This window comes from Podarcis vaucheri (assembly GCF_965113315.1).
Source record: "Podarcis vaucheri genome assembly, chromosome: 7".
NCBI lineage: Eukaryota > Metazoa > Chordata > Lepidosauria > Squamata > Lacertidae > Podarcis > Podarcis vaucheri.
This window is the reverse complement of record NC_138765.1, coordinates 81,291,252-81,310,829: the sequence shown is the minus strand read 5'-3', so window position 1 is coordinate 81,310,829 and position 19,578 is coordinate 81,291,252. Positions and strand designations below refer to the sequence as shown.

Genomic DNA, 19,578 nt, shown 5'->3' with positions numbered 1-19,578 from the left:
GATTACTGTTGTGAACTGAATGTGAATAACACTTTATTCTTACTTTGAAAGAAGACTGTGTTGCGTTGTGTTATTATTTTAAGAGGGAAATGAAGGGGAAACTTAGCAGGAACAATCCAGACTGGATTGCTTAATTAACGGATTCTAATGAATCCTCAACTTGCTTCCAATAAGTTGCACAGGGAATGTGCTCTGCTGTTTATTCACTAGCATGAGTGAGGAGGGATAATATCAAAACAATATATCCTCTCCTACCTTCCTTAGCATTCCCACAGTCTAAGTGCCTGGCGGTCTTCCATGTTAATATTTCAGAGGATGCCGGAGCCTGCTCCACTCATGGGAAAATCTTGGAGAGTTGTTGTTCAGCTCAAGGCTTCCTGAAATGTGTGCAGCTGCAAGGAGGGTGGGAGGAGGAGGCCTGGAGCTGGAGGTGGGTGGGCAAAAGAAGAAAAATTCTACAAGTGAGTGTCTGGAGGCAGTTTGAGGATGGATGGCAGCTTACAGATTGAGGTTGAATCCTGAGAAGACAGAAGTACTGTTTTGGGAGGACAGGAGGTGGGCAGGTGTGGAGGACTCCCTGGTCCTGAATGGGGTAACTGTACCCCAGAAAGACCAGGTGGGCAGGTGTGGAGGACTCCCTGGTCCTGAATGGGGTAACTGTGCCCCTGAAAGACCAGGTGCACAGCCTGGGAGTCATTTTGGACTATCAGCTGTCCATGGAAGTGCAGGTTAATTCTGTATCCAGGGCAGCTGTTTACCAGCTCCATCTGGTATGCAGGCTGAGACTCTACCTGTCCGTAGACTGTCTCGCCAGAGTGGTGCATGCTCTAGTTATCTCCTGCTTGGACTACTGCAATGCGCTCTGTGTGGGGCTACCTTTGAAGGTGACCTGGAAACTACAACTAATCCAGAATGGGGCAGCTAGACTGGTGACTGGGAGCAGCCACTGAGACCACATAACACCGGTCTTGAAAGATCTACATTGGCTCCCAGTACATTTCTGAGCACAATTCAAAGTGTTGGTGCTGACCTTTAAAGCCCTAAACAGCCTCAGTCCAGTACAGTGGTGCCCCGCAAGATGAATGCCTCACAAGACGAAAAACTCGCTAGACGAAAGAGTTTTCCATTTTTTGAGTCGTTCCGCAAGATGAATTTCCCTATGGGCTTGCTTTGCAAGACGAAATGTCTTGCGAGTTCTTGCGAGTTTGTTTCCTTTTTCATAAAGCCGCTAAGCCGTTAATAGCTGCTAAGCCGTTAAGCCGTTAATAGCCGCTAATAGCTGCTAAGCCGCTAATAGCCATGCTTCACAAGACGAAAAAACCGCAAGACGAAGAGACTCGCGGAATGGATTAATTTCGTCTTGCGAGGCAACCCTGTATACCTGAAGGAGCGTCTCCACCCCCATTGTTCTGCCCAGACACGGAGATCCAGCAGTGGTTCCCTCAATGCAAGAAGCCAAGTTACAGGGAACCAGGCAGAGGGCCTTCTCGGTAGTGGCCCCCGCCCTGTGGAATGCCCTCCCACCAGATGTCAAACAGAAGAACAACTACTAGACTTTTAGAAGACATCTGAATGCAGCCCTGTTTAGGGAAGCTTTTAATGTTTAACAGACTACTGTATTTTAATACTTTGTTGGAAGCCTCCCAGAGTGGCTGGGGAAACCCAGCCAGATGGACAGGGTATAAATTTTTTATTATTATTATTATTATTATTATTATTATTATTATTATTATTATTATTATTTACGAGCAGCCATCCCAGCGCCCAAGCACCATTCATCTCATTTCGCACAATTTATTCCACATCCCACCACTGCGTCTTAAACTATTTTGTTATGTAATCGATTCTTCAGAATAGTCCTGCTGAGAGCGCGGACCTCCAGCATCTACACAGACTGGTCGAAAACCCAATTCCCACACCGGCTTTGGATATTTCCCGTGTGTGTGTGTGTCTTTTGGCTGGCTTTCCCAGCCAATTCTTCATATGGACTGGGAACTTGAGTGTGTTAAATACTGAACTATGTTGAGAATGGAGCTTCTGAAGCTGAATGATGTGCTGCAGCTCTGTAGGTTTCTTTCTTTTTTAAAAAAAGGAGAAGGGGAAGCTACATTCCCAGTAAGATTCTAGTCCTCATGAGAAAGTGCTAATTTAAATAGGAACAAAGTAAGCTGCCTTACAAGGGACGCGGGTGGCGGTGTGGGTTAAACCACAGAGCCTAGGACTTGCCGATCAGAAGGTCGGCAGTTCGAATCCCTGTAACGGGGTGAGTTCCCATTGCTCAGTCCCTGCTCCTGCCAACCTAGCAGTTCGAAAGCACCTCAAAGTGCAAGTAGATAAATAGGTACCACTCTGGTGGGAAGGTAAACGGAGTTTCCGTGCGCTGCTCTGGTTCGCCAGAAGTGGCTTAGTCATGCTGGCCACATGACCTAGAAGCTGTACGCTGGCTCCCTTGGCCAATAAAGCGAGATGAGCACCACAACCCCAGAGTCAGTCACGACTGGACCTAATGGTCAGGGGTCCCTTTACCTTTTTAAAGTAAGCTGCCTTACAATGATTCAGAACCTTGTTACATCTAGAACAAGACTGTCTACACTGACTGGCAGTGGTTCTCTTGAGTTTCAGGCAGAGAACAATCTCAGCCCTCTCTGGAGATACTGTTGAGCACTGAACCTCAGACCTTCTTCATGCAAAGCAGTCACTCTGCCCCTGCCCCTTTCCCTAGAGCTCATATAGCCTGGGATACATTTGGTGTTGGGTGGAAAAAAGCAACCCACCTGTGCCCTGTTGCTGTACCCTTGAAAATCCTTTCGTGTGCATGGTTTCACGTGGATTCTGGCTAGCCAGTTTTTAAATTAATATTTTTTAAGTCACCTGCATACAACGGACGAAGGAAATAATCAGCATTAGTCTTACTCCCAGGATATTATTATCATTGGGCGGCGGTGAGGTGTTTTTTTTTCCTGTCATTGTTTTCTTTTTAATTAAATTGGATGACAAAGCCAAGACACAGACAGAAGAAGACCGATAACGAGACCGTAAATAGTTTTAGAAAAAAAAGAGGGGGTGGGGAGAGGAGGAAGAAAAGAAAGACAGAAAGAAAGAAAGCAAAGCAGAAGAGAGAAAGAGAGAGAGAGAACAGAAGTCTGGTCAACGGAGATGTGAATTCTGGGTGGAGGAGGAGAAACGAAGGGTCTCTGCGTCAAAGGCTTTCACGTTAGTTCCAAAGTAACTGTTAAGATGATGGCCAGAAGGAATTTATAGCTGCTGTCGCTGTCTGGTGAACCTAGGTAGGCAAAAAAAGAAGAAGACAATTTTTGATGGGCTTCTTTTGTATGTGTCTGGATGCACAGACCTGGACATGATGTCATTTTTACTTCATCAGAAAATCAGAAGAGGCTGCCAGATCAGACAATGATCTGATCTAGTCCAGCATTCTGTTCTCACAGTGGCCAACCAGATGCTCCAAAGGCAGGGTTCAAGCATAAGAGCACCATCCCCTCTTACAGTTTCTGGCAACTGGTATTCAGATGCATTGCTGCCTCTGACCATGGAGGCAGAGCCTAGCTGTCATGTCTTGTAGCCATCAATAAGCCCTCTCCTCCGAAAAGTTTAAAGCCATCCAAATTGGTGGCCATCATTGTGGCAATATCTAAAATAAGGCAGTCAGAACCAGCTAGATTGCTAGAAAGGCACGCACACAGTTGGATCTCACAAGAGCCTGCAGGAAATTCTTTCTTGTGAGAGCCACTTTCACTGTGTCAAGCCAGGTAAAGGAGATCAGCCTATACAGTGATACCTCTGGTTGTGAACAGGATCCATTCCGGAGGCTTGTTCACAACATGAGCAGAATGCAACCCGCCTCTGCGTATGCGTGGCTTGTGATTTGCTGCTTCTGCTCATGCACATGATGTCATTTTGAGCGTCTGCACATGCGCAAGCTGCGAAACCCAGAAGTAAGCCTTTCCTGTACTTCCGGGTCACCGCAGAACGCAACCTGAAAACGCTCAACCTGAAGCAAACGTAACATGAGGTATGACTGTATAAGCTGGTCATGTCCCTAGCCTGCTCTCTCTCTCTGATCCCTGATCTCCGATCTCTCTGATGTCTTCTCTTTGGTGCTTCATCGATGACTAGGGATGCAGGGCACGTGTTGAGTCTGAGTCACAGCTCAGACACCGGTTCTAACCTAAACAACAATATATGTCTGTAACTACATTTTAAGCCTGCCTCAAAACTGTTACTGTGAAACCGAGTGAGGAAATCTACCTTTACTTAGAAGAAGAGTGTTTTGCATGGTTGTTGTTTTAAAGGGAGAAATTCCAGGAAATCCAGTTTGCAGTAAAGCATCCTTGATGACTTAAATTAAAAGGCTAGAGCTAGCTTATCAACAGCTTCTTTAGTTTTGCTGACGAAGGGAGGGACTCATAAACGCAAGGATGGATAATATCTAAGAAATATATCCTCTTCCTAGTTTCTATACCAGGCTTCCTCAACCTCGGCCCTCCAGATGTTTTTGGCCTACAACTCACATGATGCCTAGCTAGCAGGACCAGTGGGCAGGGATGATGGGAATTGTAGTCTCAAAACATCTGGAGGGCTGAGGTTGAGGAAGCCTGTTCTATACACATCCTTGCAATCATTTCCCTCTTTGGAAGGAAGTTCCTTAGTTTAGCTGTGTGCTGCATGAAGAAGTCCTTTCTTGTGATCTCCAGCAACTGGTGTTTCCAAGGTATACTGTTTCTGACAGTGGAGAGAGAACATAGATATCATGGCTGGTTGCCTTATCCACTGGGCAGGGACTTAGGATTGCTCCCTAAATAAAAGCAGAAGGGTTGTGCCTTACCATTGGAGTCTTCTGTTCCTCTTGGGATATTTGGGTTTTCTAAAAGGAGAAAGAAAAGGGACAAAAATGGAGACTAATGAGGTGGCCACATTAACATAGGAGAACATTGCACAGCTGCCAGATATTGCCAGTGTGGGATGTGATACATAAGTAGCAGTCAAATACAACATTCCTTGTTTTCCTAGAGTGGACATGCAAGGGGATGTTTGGTTCAGCCAGTCGGAACTTCCTGTTTCCTCCTGGGCTGGGACATACTTCCTTTTGCATGTAACTAGAGACGGGAGTGACCCGTACCTGTACAAAAGCACACGACATGCAGCCCTCCTCACTCTCTTTTCCACCTTATTTTTGTCATGTGAACTGCAGCGACTGCCAGTCTACAGTCACTGGGATTAACCCTCTCATATGGGGTCAATCCACATGTATATACTTTGTAACTAAGTCTGCCTTCAGGGATCCATCTGTGGAACTGATGATGTGAGTAAACTTCTTTTGTAGACTTTACACAAGATTGTGGTGTGTTTATTCTTTTAGGAGGGATTCAAAGGGAACTTACTAGGAGTGTAATAGTAAGAGGCTTAAACAAGCCTGCAACCAGCTATCTGCAGTGCATTTAAAAGGGGAATGTGAAACTCTGCTAAGTTAAAGGACTTGCTAGCGTACATTAGAAAGGGTATTAATAAGCAATATATCCTGCTCCCAAGCCTCCCCCAAACTGCCGGAAAGAAGGGGGGGGGGAGGCTGCTGGCAAAGCAGCATGATCCCCATCCCCAAGAGAGCAACCCACTGCTCCCAAGCCTCCCTGAGCCGTCAGAGGAAAGGGAAGGTCATGAATATAAGTTGCACTTTAACTTTTCACTGTCAGAATTTGGAAAAAAGTGTGGCTTATATTCGGGCCAATACGGTACTTTATCGTAACTGTGGGATGTGAAACACAAGAGCAGTCAAGTACAACATTCCTAGAGTGAGCATGTTTGCACATGGGGAGGAATGTTTGTCCAGCCAGCAGGTAAACTTCCTGTTTCCTTCTGGGCTGGGACAGACTTCCTGTGCATGTGACTAGAGGTGGGCGTGGCCTCACCTGTGCAGGTAACGACAAAAGCACAGGGCAGGGCAGCCATCTCTCTCTCTCTGTGACTACTTTCATTGAAGAAGCAACATCTGCTTAGCCAAAGATGCTCTCTTGGCCTCCAGCCAAGAGAAGACAAAGGGTCTGTCTCCTTATAGGATAGTTTCCAGGTGTATGTTACTTTTCTAAGCTAAGTCTGCCTTCTGGGATCCGATTGTGAACAGAATGTGAGTAAACTCTTTTTATACTTTTATAGAAGACTGTGTCGTGTCTTATCTTTTATGAGGGAATAAGGGGAAAATACCAGAACAGTTATTATAGAGGCTTTAGCGAGCCTGAGCAAACGCATCCGCTGCAAGTTTAAAAAGGGGAATGTTACTCTGCTAAATTGTGAACTTGTTAACACAAGTTGGAAAGGCTATAATCAGACACCTCTCCTGCATCCCTGAACATTCCCACATCTCGGGGCGGTTCACAGACCATAGAGACTGTGTGCCCAGGGGCTTCTATGAATAGTGAAGAGGAGGATCTGGGCCTGATGGCGGCAGGAAAGGGATAATGTGTGGAGGACCCCAAACCATGGAGAATGGTTCCCCAAGGGCCGTGAATGGGAGAATTGCAACCTCCCACATACCAAAGACTATCAGCCTGGTGTGGGTGTCCGTGGATCCAAGTGGGTTCTGCGCTGTGCAGCGGTACATGGAGCCGTTCAGTTCTGCCGGCACTCGCTCCAAGATCAGCTCCTTGCCATCGTGCTCCGCACTGCCGTCCAAGAGCCTGCTCCCAACGCGGGTCCAAGTGAACATGGGTTCGGGGAAGACTTCATTCTGAAAGCCAAGCAACGCCCAACAAATGCATCAGTAGAGCTGCAAAGTCTAGTTTCTCTGCAACAGTGACCAGATAGGAACTTTGAAGACTCGTGAGGCTCATATTAAAGAAAAAGGAGGCTGAACCTCGTAAGGTCCCTGGATTTGGAATTGCAATCTAAACTGGAGAAGAACTCCTTGCAGCTCACCTTGAACACAATGGAGTGCAAAGCAAACTACATTTCCCAGAAGCCACTGCAGCAGTGGGTGTTTTGGATGGATGAATGCTATTTCAAGGGAAGGAGAAAGGGGAGTTTCATGAATTAAGAGGCTGGATGGTTGGTTGACTTTGGGGGGTGGATTGGCTTGCTATTTAAGTACAGTGGTACCTCTGGTTACATACGCTTCAGGTTACATATGCTTCAGGTTACAGACTCTGCTAACCCAGAAATAGTGCTTCAGGTTAAGAACTTTGCTTCAGGATGAGAACAGAAACCGTGCTCCGGCAGCACGGCAGCAGCAGGAGGCCCCATTAGCTAACGTGGTGCTTCAGGTTAAGAACAGTTTCAGGTTAAGAACGAACCTCCAGAACTAATTGAGTACTTAACCCGAGGTACCACTGTACTGTCATACCTCATGTTATGTTTGCTTCATGTTACGTTATTTCAGGTTACGTCCCGCGGCGACCCGGAAGTACCGGAAAGGGTTAGTTCTGGGTTTTGCTGCTCACGCATGCGCAGAAGTGCAAAATGACATCACTCGCATGCGCAGAAGCGGTGAATCACAACCCGTGCGTGTGCAGACGCACTGCTGCGGGTTGCGCTCTATTCATGTTGTGAACGGGCCTCCGGAACAGATCCCATTCGCAACCAGAGGTACCACTGTAGAGTCTTTTCTAGCATTTTGGGGTTAATGTGGGGGCAACAGGTGGCTCAATCTGATGTGAGTTAGGCAGAAAGGTTTCTGTCCAATGCCAGTCCTACTCAGAGTAGACAGTGTTGTGTAGTGGTTCGAGTGTCAGAATCTCCTTTCTTGTAACTTGAATCCATTGGTTCAGGCACCATCCTCTGCAGCAGGAGAGAACAAGCTTGCTTCATCTTCTATGTGACAGCCCTTCAAGGTATCTGAAGATGTCTCTCGTATCACCTCTCCTCTTATCCAGGCCAAACATCCCCAGATCCCTCAGCCATTCCTCCTAAGGTTTGGTTTGCAGACCATTTTATCATCTTGGTTGCCCTCCTCCGCCCATGTTCCAGCTTGTCAATATCCTTCTTAAATGATGGTGCTCAGAATTGGTACTGGACTCCAGGGTGGGGTATAGACTGTTCCCACAGACTGTCTCGCCAGAGTGGTACATGCTCTACTTATCTCCTGCTTGGACTACACTCTACGTGGGGCTACCTTTGAAGGTGACCCGGAAACTGCAATTAATCCAGAATGCGGCAGCTAAACTGGTGACTGGGAGTGGCCGCTGGGACCACATGACACTGGTCCTGAGAGATCTGCATTGGCTCCCAGTACAATTCTGAGCACAATTCAAAGTGTTGGTGCTGAACTTTTAAGCCCTAAACGGCCTCGGCGTAGTATACCTGAAGGAGGGTCTCCACTCCCTTCATCCAGCCCAGACACTGAGATCCAGCGCTGAGGGCCTTCTGGTGGTTCCCTTATTGCAAGAAGTGAGGTTACAGGGAACCAGGCAGAGGGCCTTCTTGGTAGTGGCGCCCACCCTATGGAATGCCCTCCGTTCAGATGTGAAGGAAATAAGCAGCTATCTTATCTTTAAAAGACATCTGAAGGCAGCCCTGTTTAGGGAAGTTTTTAATATTTATTGCTGTATTGTTTTTAACACTTGATTGGGAGCTGTCCAGAGTGGCTGGGGAAACTCAGCCGGATGGGTGGGGTATAAATAAATAAATAAATAAATAATAATAATAATAATAATAATAATTATTATTACTTCCACCCATGAGGTAGAGCTGCCATTGAGCTATGCTTTGTGCATCTTCTACCTCCCCCTGCCCAACCCCAACCCTGTGCACACATGCAGCTGTGAATATGGATTGGCTTCACTCTTCCGAAAAGTCCCACTTAGTGCCTTCAATTGGTTCAGCTCAGCGCCTGGATTAAGGAACAGTTACCCCCCTTTCACACCCTGAAATCACCTGGTAATGACAACAAACAGAGGCGCAGATGAGATGGCATTAAACAGCTTGCAAATCCTCTTGGAGAAACTCTGAGTTAATGGGGTGAGAGAAAACAGTGCAGGGCAGGGGTGATATCTAAATCTCACCAGCTTTGCGCTTTGCAAGGAAGGGTGCAAAACATATGAGAGATTTTGACACACAGGAACACATTAAGCTGCCTTATACTAAAAGTCAGACAATTGGGCCCATCTAGCTCATTACTGTCTACACTGTTTGGCAGTAGCTCTCCGGGAATTATAGACATGGTTCTCTCTCATCCCTACTTGGGGAGTGAACCTGGGACCTTCTGCATGCAAAGATGCTCTACCACCAAGCTATGGCCCTTCTCCTCCTTTTGCTAATTTTAATTTTTCCGGTTAGTATGAAAAAGCTTTATAATAATGCATCCAAGCTGCCATTGCCTACTCCGAATGGAGAACGTGTCTCCAAAAACGTTCTCAGTTTTGGCAAGCTGGAAATCTTTTTGCTGCTGGTGCTGGGGATGGAACCAAGGTCTGCGGTCTCATCTGATGAGGGCTGTGGCTCAGTGACAGAGCAACTGCTTTGCATGCAGAAGGTCCCTGGATGAATCTCCAGTGGCATCTCCAAGTAGGGGTGGGATTGTCCCCTGCCTGAAATCCTGGAGAGCTGCTGCCAGTCTGTGGTTAGTAGGCCAGAAGCCCCAAATTCACTCCAAGCAGAAAGCAGCTTCCTACATTCTTCTATTGAACACATGCCCATCGTAGGAGCTCTCCAAGGTCCTGAAAAGTCGGAAACTACTGTCTATGATGGTATTATCCAGATCCTGCAATTCTTTTCTCACTGCTGGCTGGTCTAAGGTGCAAGTTTAACATTCCTATGCGTGATGGACCCACACCCATACATAGCTGCTGAATACTGATTCAGACCATTGACTCATCTAGCCTAATATTGCTAACTCTGACTGGCAGTGGCTCTATAACAGGCATCCCCAAACTCGGCCCTCCAGCAGTTTTGGGACTACAGTTCCCATCATCCCTGACCACTGGTCCTGTTAGTTAGGGATGATGGGAGTTGTAGTCCCAAAACAGCTGGAGGGCTGAGTTTGGGGATGCCTGCTCTATAAGGTCCTTTGCCTAATATAGAATACCTTTCTACATTATCTCCACTAATCTGTATGTCTTCAATTTGTTGTAAGCTGCAAAATTTAGAGAAGAGCAGATGTCAAAGGAAACTGTGGTTTGATCTCTGTGTGTTAGTTTGTGAAGTGGTAATATTCAGTAGGTTCATATGGGATCCAGCGTGGCATAGTGGTTAGAGTGTCAGACCTGGTAGAGACCAGGGTTCAAATCCTCACTCAGCCATGATGCAGGTGTGACCTTGGCGCCAGTCACTTCCTCTCTCAACCTAACTTACATCATTGTTGTGAGGTGTAGTGGTTAAAGTGTCGGACTAGGTCTCAGGAGACCAGAGTTCGAATCCTCCCACCGGGCCATGAAACTTACTGGGTGTGACTTTGGGGGCCAATCACTGCCTCTCAGGCTAGCCTACCACACAGGGTTCTTGTGGGGATAAAATGGGGAGGAAGAGAAGCGTGTACACCACCTTGAGCTCCTTGGAGGACAAGGTGTAAGACTATAAATGTAAACAAACCAACAAGATTAAAATGTGAGCTGATCAAACAACTCATATGAACTGTACCAGATGCCAATAACTCTCAGTGACGCCCTTTGGGTTCATACTCACTTGAAAACCTTGCACCAGGATTCGTACTGTGTCTCCTACTCGGGCTCTTGTTGGGGTCATCATGATCTTTGGGCCCTTGGGAGCCACTGCGGGAAAAGAGAATAGATGGGTATCCCAATCTGTTGCACTTCCAAACATCCCCATCATGAGTACTGCCAACTGTTGAACTAGTCCCAGCTCCTCTGCCTTTTTGACAGAAGTCAGGTCCACAGCAAAGAACAGAGTGTTGTGTTTAGCTCCATCCCAAGAGGTGGTTAGAGTGGGTGGTTAGAGTGTGGTGCTGACACTAGAGTGTGGTACTGAGACCTGGGTTCAAATCCCACCCAGCTGTGATGCTCACCTGGTGATCTTGGACCTCTCTCTCTCTCTCTCTCTCTCTCTCTCTCTCTCTCTCTCTCCCTCTCCCTCTCTCCCCCCCCTACCTCCCAGGGTTGTTCTGGAGGCAAAACAGGAGAGGAGAGCCACCCATGTTACCTTGAGATCCTTGGAGGAATGGTGGAATATAAATATAAGGAAGAAAACAAATGAGCTTCATCCACCACTAGTCCAATTCAAAGGAGATCAAATGAAGTTAATAGACATGTCTTAGGTTTATTCATTTCAATGTGTCTGCTCCGAGTATGACTTAGTTTGATACACTCCATTGCAATTCCTTACCTGCCCATTTCTATAGCCTCTTAGAATCATAGAATTGTGGAGTTGGAAGGGACCCCAAGAGTCATCTAGTCCAACCCCTTTCAATGGAGAAATCACAGCTAAAGCATCCTTGACAGAGGGCCATCCCACCTCTGCTCAGAAACCTCCAATAGAACAGGAGCAACAAGGCCCTCTCCCCTGGTTGATGGGCAACTTCATGCATACATTTCCTGGCTTTTCCTGGCTGGATTTCACGCCCCAATCTTTCCCCTACCTTTGACCTCAAAACTCTGAGATCCAAATGCAAATCCAAAAAATCTGAACAGACATTCAAACCCTCCCTCTCCCACCAACTTGGGGTCCTTGTTCCAGCACCTCAAATTTCAGTGGTGCCTTGTGTGATGCCAAAATCTGGCACCTTCCCACCAGGATGAAAGAGTGGTGGCAGCTGCTGTGACACCCCAGCTGTTTTGAGCCCAGTGTGACCACACCAGTCGTGCTCCCCTAGAACCGCCTCTACTGGTTCATGACCTGATTTCTTCACAATTTCACAAACCTGCTGACCATTAAAGACGGGAGGCAAAATTCAATACGAAGCAAGGTTGGTGGGAGTTTGCGTCTAAAGGTTCTGGGCTGGGGGGCTGTTTGAGAATTCCCTTCTTCCCCATGGAGGAGAGGATCACATCAGGGAGTGAGAGGATCCCTCCTGGACTAGACCCCCTTAGTCCACCTGGTCCACCTTTCTGTTTCCTGCATCAGCCAATCAAATGCTTCCAGGAAGCACAGAGGCAAGATAGGAAGGTATTGGCCATCCCTTGTCCCTAGCACCCGATAACCAGAGGTTGACTGCTCCTGCACATGGAGGCTCTATCCCTATTATGACTAACAAGGTTTGGTCCGCTTTTACTAGAGACTGGGCATTGAGGGTGGCATACTCTGCCCTCTGGAACTCCCTCCAGCAGGGCTCTTTGCATGTTCTTACGTTCCTTTCATGTCCCTGCACACACACACACTTTTTTGTAAATGAAAATCCCCCATATGTAACAATACCTCACAGGAGACCTGCTACGGCCCTGCTATCTTTTGGGTTGCCCTTTTCTGCACCTTTCTTAGCTCTACAGAATCCTTTTTGAAGTGTGGGGACTAGGACTGTTCACAGTTATTCCAACTGCTGTTGCACCACAGATGGGCCTTTTTATCTTCAATACCTTTCCTAACAACCTTCCACACAGAATTCACCAGCACCGTCCCCCTAACCTCCCTTCTGAACAAATCAGAATATAATTTGCATCGGTTGTCCTTAACAAGTCACCGGCTATGTGGGGGTCAGGCGTCTAGGAGGCAGAAAAAGTGCCCCGAGTTGTGTCTTTTTGCGGAGATCAAGCAACGAAGCTGCATGCATAAATGAGATTCACCGGGCGCTCCACTCTCTTCAAAGGATGTGTGGAGATGTGCTGGAATTGGTAAGGGTCAGAGCTGATTGGATGAAACAAGGAAGGTTACCTTGGCAACGAAAGATCTAAATTCCCTTGGCTTACACTAAGACTGGGGCAATGCCCCCCACCCCAAGGGGGACATGCGGAAAGTGTTCTAGGGGGTTTCTACATTTTCTGCATTTGGGGAGGCACCAGTTGCGCTCTTTGTGCCACTGTAGGAAGAAGCTGCCAATCTCAGACTGGCCTGGTCTTTCTCATCAGTTTGACACCTGTCAGTCGGCATTTCCCAATCTTATATTCAGCCTTCCATGTTTCCACATCAGTAAGCGGTGATGTGACAGAAGTTTATAAAATTATGCATGGCACGAGACTGGGGATAGAGAGGCAGTGTGGTGTAGCAGTTAGAGTGCCGCACTAAGACCTGGAAAAGAGTTTGAATCCTCACTCACTCATGAGGCACACTGGGAGGGAGGGCAGTCACTGTCTCTCAGCCTACCCTACCTCACAAGGTTGCTGTGGGGATCGAATGAGGAAGAGAGAGCGCCATACACACTACCTTCTGGCATAGCTGTCAACTTACAGATTTGAAAATAAGGGACCAGCAGCCTTGGAAATAAGGGCTCAGCAGCCAAAATAAGAGATTTTCAGAGTACAGGGATGTTCAACTTCTGAGCCCCTCCGAGCCAAAGGCAGAAAGCCCAGTCAGCAGCCAAACGAAGCCTCAAGCGGTGGTTCCCACAGCGCAGCAACCCGGCAAAGGGGATGCAGCAAGGAAAACCACTGTCACCTCTCCGCTGGGAAGCGCTGAGCAAAGGGAGTCCCCAGGCAACGCAGCCGATTTGATCGGCACAAGGCATGCAAGCTCCACCCCCCAGTCGTTCTTAGACCCCTTATTGGGTGAGCAACACACTTATTGGGCCAAGCAACACAGTTGGAGCCTCCCTCCTCCCTGGCCGGCAGGGAGGGAGGGAGAGGAGCTGCTTCCTTTGAAACCCGGGGAATTTAAGGGACATCATCAATAAGGGACAGTAGCGGGACACGGCACTGAGATAAGGGACATTCCCGTCAAATAAGGGACAGTTGACAGCTATGCCTTCTGGGAGAAAAAGGTGGGTTATAAATGCAATCAGTGCAATGAAGAAATGTTTTCCTTTCTCTCTCATAACATTAGAACTCGTGGGCTCCCATTGAAGCTGAAGCTGTGAAGATTTAGGACGGATAAAAGGAAGGACTTAACATTTAAGAGCATAAGAAGACTCTGCTGTATCAGGAATGGGCTTTGGTCTTTCAGACAAAATTAACACCCCTTGCCTCTCATCCTCTGTTCTCCTCAATCCTCTATGTCAGGCATGTCCAACTCTGGCCGTGATCTATCCATTGTCATTGTCAGGAGTTGCTGAGCTACTTTTAGGGGAGACTTGACCAAAGTTGTTGAGCTTTTTAGGGGGAGCGGGGTTTGGAACACAAAGGCGATCACTAACTTGATAACTTGATCGCGATCGACCTGTTGGACATGCCTGCTCTACGTCATAGTTGTGATGCCCCACAGCACCTCCTAGGCTTGGTGCCCCATATGTCCTAAATCCAACTCTGGCCGGTTCAGGCTAAAGGGGGCACATCTAGCCCAACATCCTGTTCTCTCAACCAGATGCCTCTTCTGGGAAATCCGCAGGCAGGATCTGCGTGCAAGAGCCCTCTTCCCTCTTGCAGTTTCAGCAACTGGTGTTTGGAAGCATTGAACTACTGCAATGCTCTATGTGGGGCTACCTTTAAAGGTGACCCGGAAACTACAACTAATCCAGAATGCGGCAGCTAGACTGCTGACTGGTAGCTGCCGCTGAGACCATATAACACCAGTCTTGAAAGACCTACACTGGCTCCCAGTACGTTTCTGAGCACAATTCAAAGTGTTGGTGCTGACCTTTAAAGCCCTAAACGGCCTCAACCCAGTATACCTGAAGGAACATCTCCACCTCCATTGTTCTGCCCGGACACTGAGGTCCAGCGCCGAGGGCCTTCTGGCGGTTCCCTCACTACGAGAAGCCAAGTTACAGGGAACCAGGCAGAGGGCCTTCTCGGTAGTGGCACCCGCCCTGTGGAACGCCCCCCATCAGATGTCAAAGAGAAAAATAAGTACCAAACTTTTAGAAGACATCTGAAAGCAGCCCTGTTTAGGGAAGCTTTTAATGTTTAATAGGTTATTGTATTTTAGTGTCTTGTTGGAAGCCGCTCAGAGTGGCTGGGGAAACCCAGCCAGATGGGCAGGGTATAAATAATAATAAATTATTATTATTATTATTATTATTATTATTATTATTATTATTATTATTGCCAGCTGTCATGGGTTAGCTGAAATTCCTGTGCTGCAGGGGGGTTGGGCTAGATGACCCTCGGGGTCTCCTTCCAGCTCTATGATTCTAACGATGCCTCTAACTGCACAGGCACCCTGGCTAGTCACCACTGATAGCTTCCTCTTCCTCTGTGAATTTCTGGAATCCTCTTTTGAAGCTATCTAGGTTCTTAGAGAAACAGCAAAGCATGGTTCTATCTGGGATGAGGATGTGGCAAATTTCAGATGGTGGTAGCAGGTCACAGAGGATGTAACCCTGCTCTCCCCTTCAGCTCACAAAGAACCAGAAGAAGAGCAGTTTGCCTGCATCTTCCCCCTCCCTAATCCATTTTTACCCCCTGTTCCTTAATACCAGGCCAAGTCACTTAAATTAACAAGCAGGAAATAAAATGGAAAGGTTTCTTTGCACAGCCTGAATCCACCAAGGCAACAAAAACTCTCCACTCACATCCAAGGCCTGGGGTATTCCTCCCTACCACCATTTCAATTTTTTACGACCGTTAATAAACACCACGGTGGCAGTTATGCCTCTTAATAAAGGAGGTGATCAAATTTCATGCTTTGATGGAAGAGGAATGGAGGACTGGAGGACTCTCTTAACACCAGCCTTTCTCAACCTTGAACTACAACTCCCATCATCCCTAGCTAGCAGGATCAGTGGTCAGGGATGATGGGAGTTGTAGCCCAACAACATCTGGGGACCCAAGATTTTGAGAGAAGCTGCTCTAATCATTCTGCAGTGCTGGGCAGTGACAATGAGTGGGTGGAGCACAGCAGGTTGGCCCAGAACTCCCAAGCAATAAGTGAGGGGGTCAACATATATCTTTCAGCTGTTTCAGCATGAGGGTTCTTTGGTTGTTGGCAATCCATCTGTCTCAAGAGACAACGGAAGAGTGTGCCTTCGAGTGTGATCAATTACATCCATCCTTGCGGGCTTCCAATTGGGGCACCTTGGTGACCACTGTGAAAACAGGATGCTGGACCAGATGGGGACATTGGTCTGATCCAGCATCCAGGCTCTTCTGACATTCCTAAGATCCTGAAGTTCTAATTTAGATTCTGAAGTTCTTTCTTAGATCCTAGAGGAAGCTTCCTGACCATCCGTGGGAATTCTTGACTCTTTGCAGTGAAAATTGTTTCACAAAAAGATACCCACAATCCCTCTGAATATCTGTTGCAGGGAATCACAAGTGGAGAGAGATGTGTTGCACTCAGGTCAACATTTGTGGGCATCTGGTTGATTCATAGCTGTCAACCGTCCCTTATTTGGCGGGAAACTCCCTTATCCCAGCACCATTTCCTGCTGCTGTCCCGGATTGATGATGTCCCTTAAATTTCCTGGGTTTCAAAGGAAGCAGCTCATCTCCCTCCCTCCCTGCCGGCCAGGGAGGAGGGAGGCTCCAACTGTGTTGCTTGGCTGCGTTGCTCACCCGATAAGGAGTCTAAGAACGACTGGGGGGTGGAGCTTGCATGCCTTGTGCCAATCAAATTGGCCGCGTTGCCTGGGGACTCGCCTTTGCTCAGCGCTTCCCAGCGGAGAGGTGCTGGTGATTTTCCTTGCTGCATCCCCTTTGCCGGGTTGCTGCACTGTGGGAACCACCACTTGAGGCTTTGATTGGCTGCTGGTTGACTAAAATCCCTTATTTTGGCTGCTGGTCCCTTATTTTCGAGGCTTCTGGTCCCTTATCTTCAAATCTGTAAATTGACAGCTATGGGTTGGTTAGATAGGCCACTGGCTTGATCCAACAGGGCTCTTCTGATGTTCATAGCTAAACTGTGGAACTCACTTCCACAAGAAGTTATGATGGCTGCCAACTTGGAGGGATTTTTTTAAAAAGGTTGGACAAATTCCTGAAGGAAAAGGCCATCCATGGCTGCTAGCCATGATTACTATCTTCTACCTCCACTGTAGGGACTCCACTGTAGGGACGTGGGTGGTGCTGTGGGTTAAACCACAGAGCTTAGGGCTTGCCAATCAGAAGGTCAGCGGTTCGAATCCCCCTACGGGGTGAGCTCCCGTTGCTCAGTCCCAGCTCCTGCCAACCTAGCAGTTCGAAAGCACATCAAAGTGTAAGTAGATAAATAGGTACCACTCTGGTGGTAAGGTAAACGGCGTTTCCGTGCTCTGCTCTGGTTCGCCAGAAGCGGCTTAGTCATGCTGGCCACATGACCTGGAAGCTGTATGCCGGCTCCCTCGGCCAATAAAGCGAGATGAGCACCGCAACCCCAGAGTCGGTCACGACTGGACCTAATGGTCAGGGGTCCCTTTACCTTTACCTTTACCTCCACTGTTGGAGCCAGTATGCCTCTGAACACCAGTTTCTGGAAATCTCAAGCAGGTCCTGCTTGCAGGCTTCCCTTTGGGATTTCTAATGGCGCACCGTTGCAATAGTTGTGCTTCTTCTGGATTCCGCGTTTTTAAAATAGCAGCGGCTCTGCAGCCCAGTACCCCAAATGCCTTCAGGCATGCAGAGGCTGCCCACTGGAGATCAAACCATTTCCCTGTCAATTATTCACTCCTTCCTCTCTTATTTACCAATGCCACAAAGCCTGTCTGCCTTCCTTGCTGGTTAGCATTGCCCCAGGCTGACAGGGCAGTGCTGGATAGTCAGGGACATTGGCAGTGGGCCAGAGCCTCTGTATATCCTTTCCAGCAAGAAAGTTTGGATCCTTGTGGCAGTTCAGTGTAAGGTAAAGGTAAAGGACCAGGAGCCCTGGGCAGTTGCGTCCAATCATATTTGACTATGGGCTTGCGGCGCTTATCTCTCCTTTCAGGCTCAGCGAGCTGGCGTTTGTCCACAGACAGCTTTCCAGGTCATGTGGCCAGCAGGAGTAAACTGCTTCTGGTGCATGGGACACCGTGATGGAAGCCAGAGCATTGACCTTCCCATCGCAGCTGTACCTATTTATCTACTTGCACTGCCGTGCTTTCGAACTGCTAGGTTGGCAGGAGCAGGGACTGAGTAACGGGAGCTCACCCTATTGAGTGGATTTGAACTGCCGACCTTACGATCAGCAAGCCCAAGAGACCCAGTGGTTTAGATCACAGTGCCACCCAGTTCAATGTAGACCAGGTCTGTCCCTCAGACCTTGTGGGGGGCCGGACTATATGTTGCCATGATTATGACCCGCATTTTTGGCAAAAACCCTTATTGGGACCAACCCCAACGTTGCCCAAATGTGGGTGAAGGAAAAAGCCATTGGCCCCGCTAAGTCAGGCCAGCGCTGCTCAAGCAAAAACTTTCTTTTCCCTGCTTGAGGGAAGATGAGGCAGCGGCTATTTACATTTCCATGGCTTGCACTGTGTGGCTAACAAGCAGCCTCCCCAGCAGAGCACAGAACTGTTTTGGAGTGCAGCCGCCCAGGCGCTCCCTGTTTCCTCCTGTGGGGAGTACCGCTGCCACAGACACCGGCGGGCATCGCTCCCGAGGTGCCTCCGAGCCCCTGCCGCCGCAACTGCTCTTCCTGAGGTCAGTCGCCGGCAGCTCCATGGTGGAAATCCGAACTGTGGCCCCTTTCCCCTCTTCCCCACCCCCACTCTGGAAGAAAACATTGCTGCGCATGCACGGCAGATGAAGAAGGGGTTTGTCTCGAGCAGCCGCCTGCCTCACTTTTGACCCCCAAGCTGGCTGAGTCGCAAAAACCATTGCGCGTGCGCTATGCCCGTTGCCTGGATTCCGTCTGTGGGCCAGATCTTGAAGGCAATTGGGCCTGATCCGGCTTTAGTTTGTTGACCCATGGCATGGTGTAGACCATGGGTAGGCAAACTAAGGCCCAGTGCCCGGATGTGGCCCAATCGCCTTCTAAATCTGGCCCACGGACGGACCGGGAATCAGTGTGTTTTTACATGAGTAGAATGTGTCCTTTTATTAAAAATACATTTCTGGGTTATTTGTGGGGCCTGCCTGGTGTTTTTAGATGAGTAGAATGTGCTTTTATTTACAATACATCTCTGGCTTATTTGTGGGGCACAGGAATTCATTCAGGTTCCCCCCCTTCAAAATATAGTCCAGCCCCCCACAAGGTCTGAGGGACTGTGGACCAACCCCCTGCTGAAAAAGTTTGCTGACCCCTAGTGTAGACAATGCCAGGACAGCTGACCAAGGTCCTGAACAGGAATTTTGCAGCTTCCTACATTCCGGTGACCATCCGCCACCAACCACTTTCCTGCAGCTCGACAATCCCTTGCTCTACTCTTGTCACAGACACCGACTCTTAAGATGAGGGTGGAGGGAGGAGCATCCTTCAAATGCCTCTGCACTGAGCACAGGATCTCCTTGCCCGAGTCCCATTATCCTGGAAGTGTAAGATTTATGTCTCTCTCAGCCAAAGGCAGCTTCTCCACTGGGGATTAACATAAAAGGTATTTTGTCTTTAATATGTAAATGTCGGGTTTGACAGGAGGAGAGGAGCTCTGGCAAAGGCAAGGCTCAATGAAATGTTTGATCAGGACACTCTTCCCAGGATTAGCTCCTTAAAGAACATCGGCTAATCTTCCTCCTCTAGCCTGAGAGGGGAGGGGAGGGGACA

The 19,578-nt window shown here is 48.2% G+C and overlaps 1 protein-coding gene across 2 annotated transcripts in view; it reads right to left on the bottom strand.

Moving 5' to 3' along the window:
* Nucleotides 1-3,025: 3,025 nt before the first annotated feature.
* The window catches only part of IGSF21 (immunoglobin superfamily member 21), a 234,469-nt gene continuing 217,916 nt past the window's right edge, over nucleotides 3,026-19,578 (bottom strand). For both annotated transcript variants that reach the window (XM_082230208.1, XM_082230209.1), the window contains 4 exons: nucleotides 10,627-10,712; nucleotides 6,547-6,739; nucleotides 4,844-4,882; nucleotides 3,026-3,283 (listed from right to left, as the gene is read on the bottom strand). In XM_082230208.1, coding sequence (XP_082086334.1) covers nucleotides 3,210-3,283; nucleotides 4,844-4,882; nucleotides 6,547-6,739; nucleotides 10,627-10,712 — 392 coding nt within the window. In that variant the 3' untranslated portion in view covers nucleotides 3,026-3,209. The remainder of the gene's footprint in view (nucleotides 3,284-4,843; nucleotides 4,883-6,546; nucleotides 6,740-10,626; nucleotides 10,713-19,578) is intronic.